The 1,481-nt window shown below is 34.8% G+C and overlaps 1 protein-coding gene across 2 annotated transcripts in view; it reads right to left on the bottom strand.

Moving 5' to 3' along the window:
* The window catches only part of LOC107199243 (zinc finger protein 638-like), a 19,519-nt gene extending 19,089 nt beyond the window's left edge, over window positions 1-430 (bottom strand). Inside the window, exon 1 of one of the 2 annotated variants that reach the window (XM_015616582.3) lies at window positions 172-430. In XM_015616582.3, the coding sequence (XP_015472068.1) occupies window positions 172-258 (87 nt within the window). In that variant the 5' untranslated portion in view covers window positions 259-430. The remainder of the gene's footprint in view (window positions 1-171) is intronic. The other variant, XM_015616581.3, reaches the window with a different exon arrangement.
* Between the last annotated feature and the right edge of the window lie 1,051 nt (window positions 431-1,481).

Below are 1,481 nucleotides of genomic sequence, written 5' to 3'. Positions count from 1 at the left end.
CACCAACGCTGAGGCCAAAACCACCAACGCTGAGGCCAAAACCCCCAACCTTGAGACAAAAACCCCAACCCTGAGGAAAACCCCACCCTGCAGCTCTTTGCCAGGAAGCTTCTCCCATCCCAAAAAAATAAAAATAACAATCCAGAAGTTGGAAAAACTGGGATTTTTTACCTCAGGAGAGTCTCCGTGGCAGGACAAGGAGCAGGTGAGTGTGTGCTCGCCCATGGTGTAGGGATACTGCTGCAGGAAGCTGTGCATGGCCCGCGCCGATTTGGGGCTGTCCAGCTGCAGGATGGCCTGAGGGGTGAAAAAATTCCAATTAATTCCTGGATTTCTGGATCAAATTATGGGAATTCTTCAAACTGCCCAGATCCCTCGTTTCCTGCCGCTTTCCCGGTGTAAAAAGGGTGAAAAATCACCTTAAAATGTTATCATTTGGGTCCTAAAGGTGGGAATAATTTGGATTTTCTTGGGGTTTTTGGGATGTAGAAGAGATTTTTTTTTTAATGTGAGGAATTTTTAAAAGTTTTTTTTTTTTTTTTTAATTTTCCTTGGATTTTTGAGATTTAAAAAGATTTTTGGATTTAAAAAAGGTTTTTGATGGATTTTGGGAATTTAGAAATAATTTTCCTTGTTTTTTTTTGAGATTTAAATGATATTTTTCTTAGATTTGGGGATTTTTAAAACAGTGTTCTGTTTTTTTTGGGATTTACAAAATATTTTCTTGGATTTTAGGGGTTTAAAAAAGATTTTTGATGGATTTTGGGGTTTAAAAAACATTTTTGATGGATTTGGGGATTTAAAGATAATTTTCCTTGTTTTTTTTTGGGATCTAAATGATATTTTTCTTGGATTTGGGGGATTTTTAAAAGTTTCCTGTTTTTTTGGGGGGATTTTCCTTGGTTTTCGGGATTTAAAGATTTTTGATGGGTTTTGGGATTTAAAGACAATTTTTCTTTATTTTTTTTATTTAAAAAATATTTTTATTGGATTTGGGGATTTTTATTTCCTGTTTATGGCAGAGTTTTCCTTGTTTCTTTGGGATTTAAAAAAGATTTTTAATGGATTTTGGGGATTTAAAAAAGATTTTTGCTGGACTGGGGGATTTAAAGATCACTTTCCTTGGTTTTTTGGGATTTAAAGGACATTTACCTTGGGTTTCTTTGGATTTTCCTGTTGTTTTAATTTTTATTTAGAAACATTTCACGGAAATTTTTGGGATTTCAAGGATATTTCCCATGGTTATTTGTGTTTTTCTTGCAGTTTTGGGTTTAAATACATTTTTTTCTTGTTTTTTTGGGAACTAAAACCCAGAGAAATCCCACAAAACCCCATCAATTCTGCCATTCCCACTCTTTCCAATTCCCAAAACATTCCCAAAAAAATCCCTCAAAATTCCAAGAAATTCCCCAAAAAAAACCCTCCAAATATTCCCCCCAAAAAATCCTCAATAATCCCTAAAAAATCCTGAAAAAGATCCC

Source organism: Parus major, unplaced genomic scaffold, assembly GCF_001522545.3.
Source record: "Parus major isolate Abel unplaced genomic scaffold, Parus_major1.1 Scaffold523, whole genome shotgun sequence".
In the NCBI taxonomy this organism is placed as follows: Eukaryota; Metazoa; Chordata; class Aves; order Passeriformes; family Paridae; genus Parus; species Parus major.
This window is presented reverse-complemented; position numbering and strand designations above follow the sequence as displayed.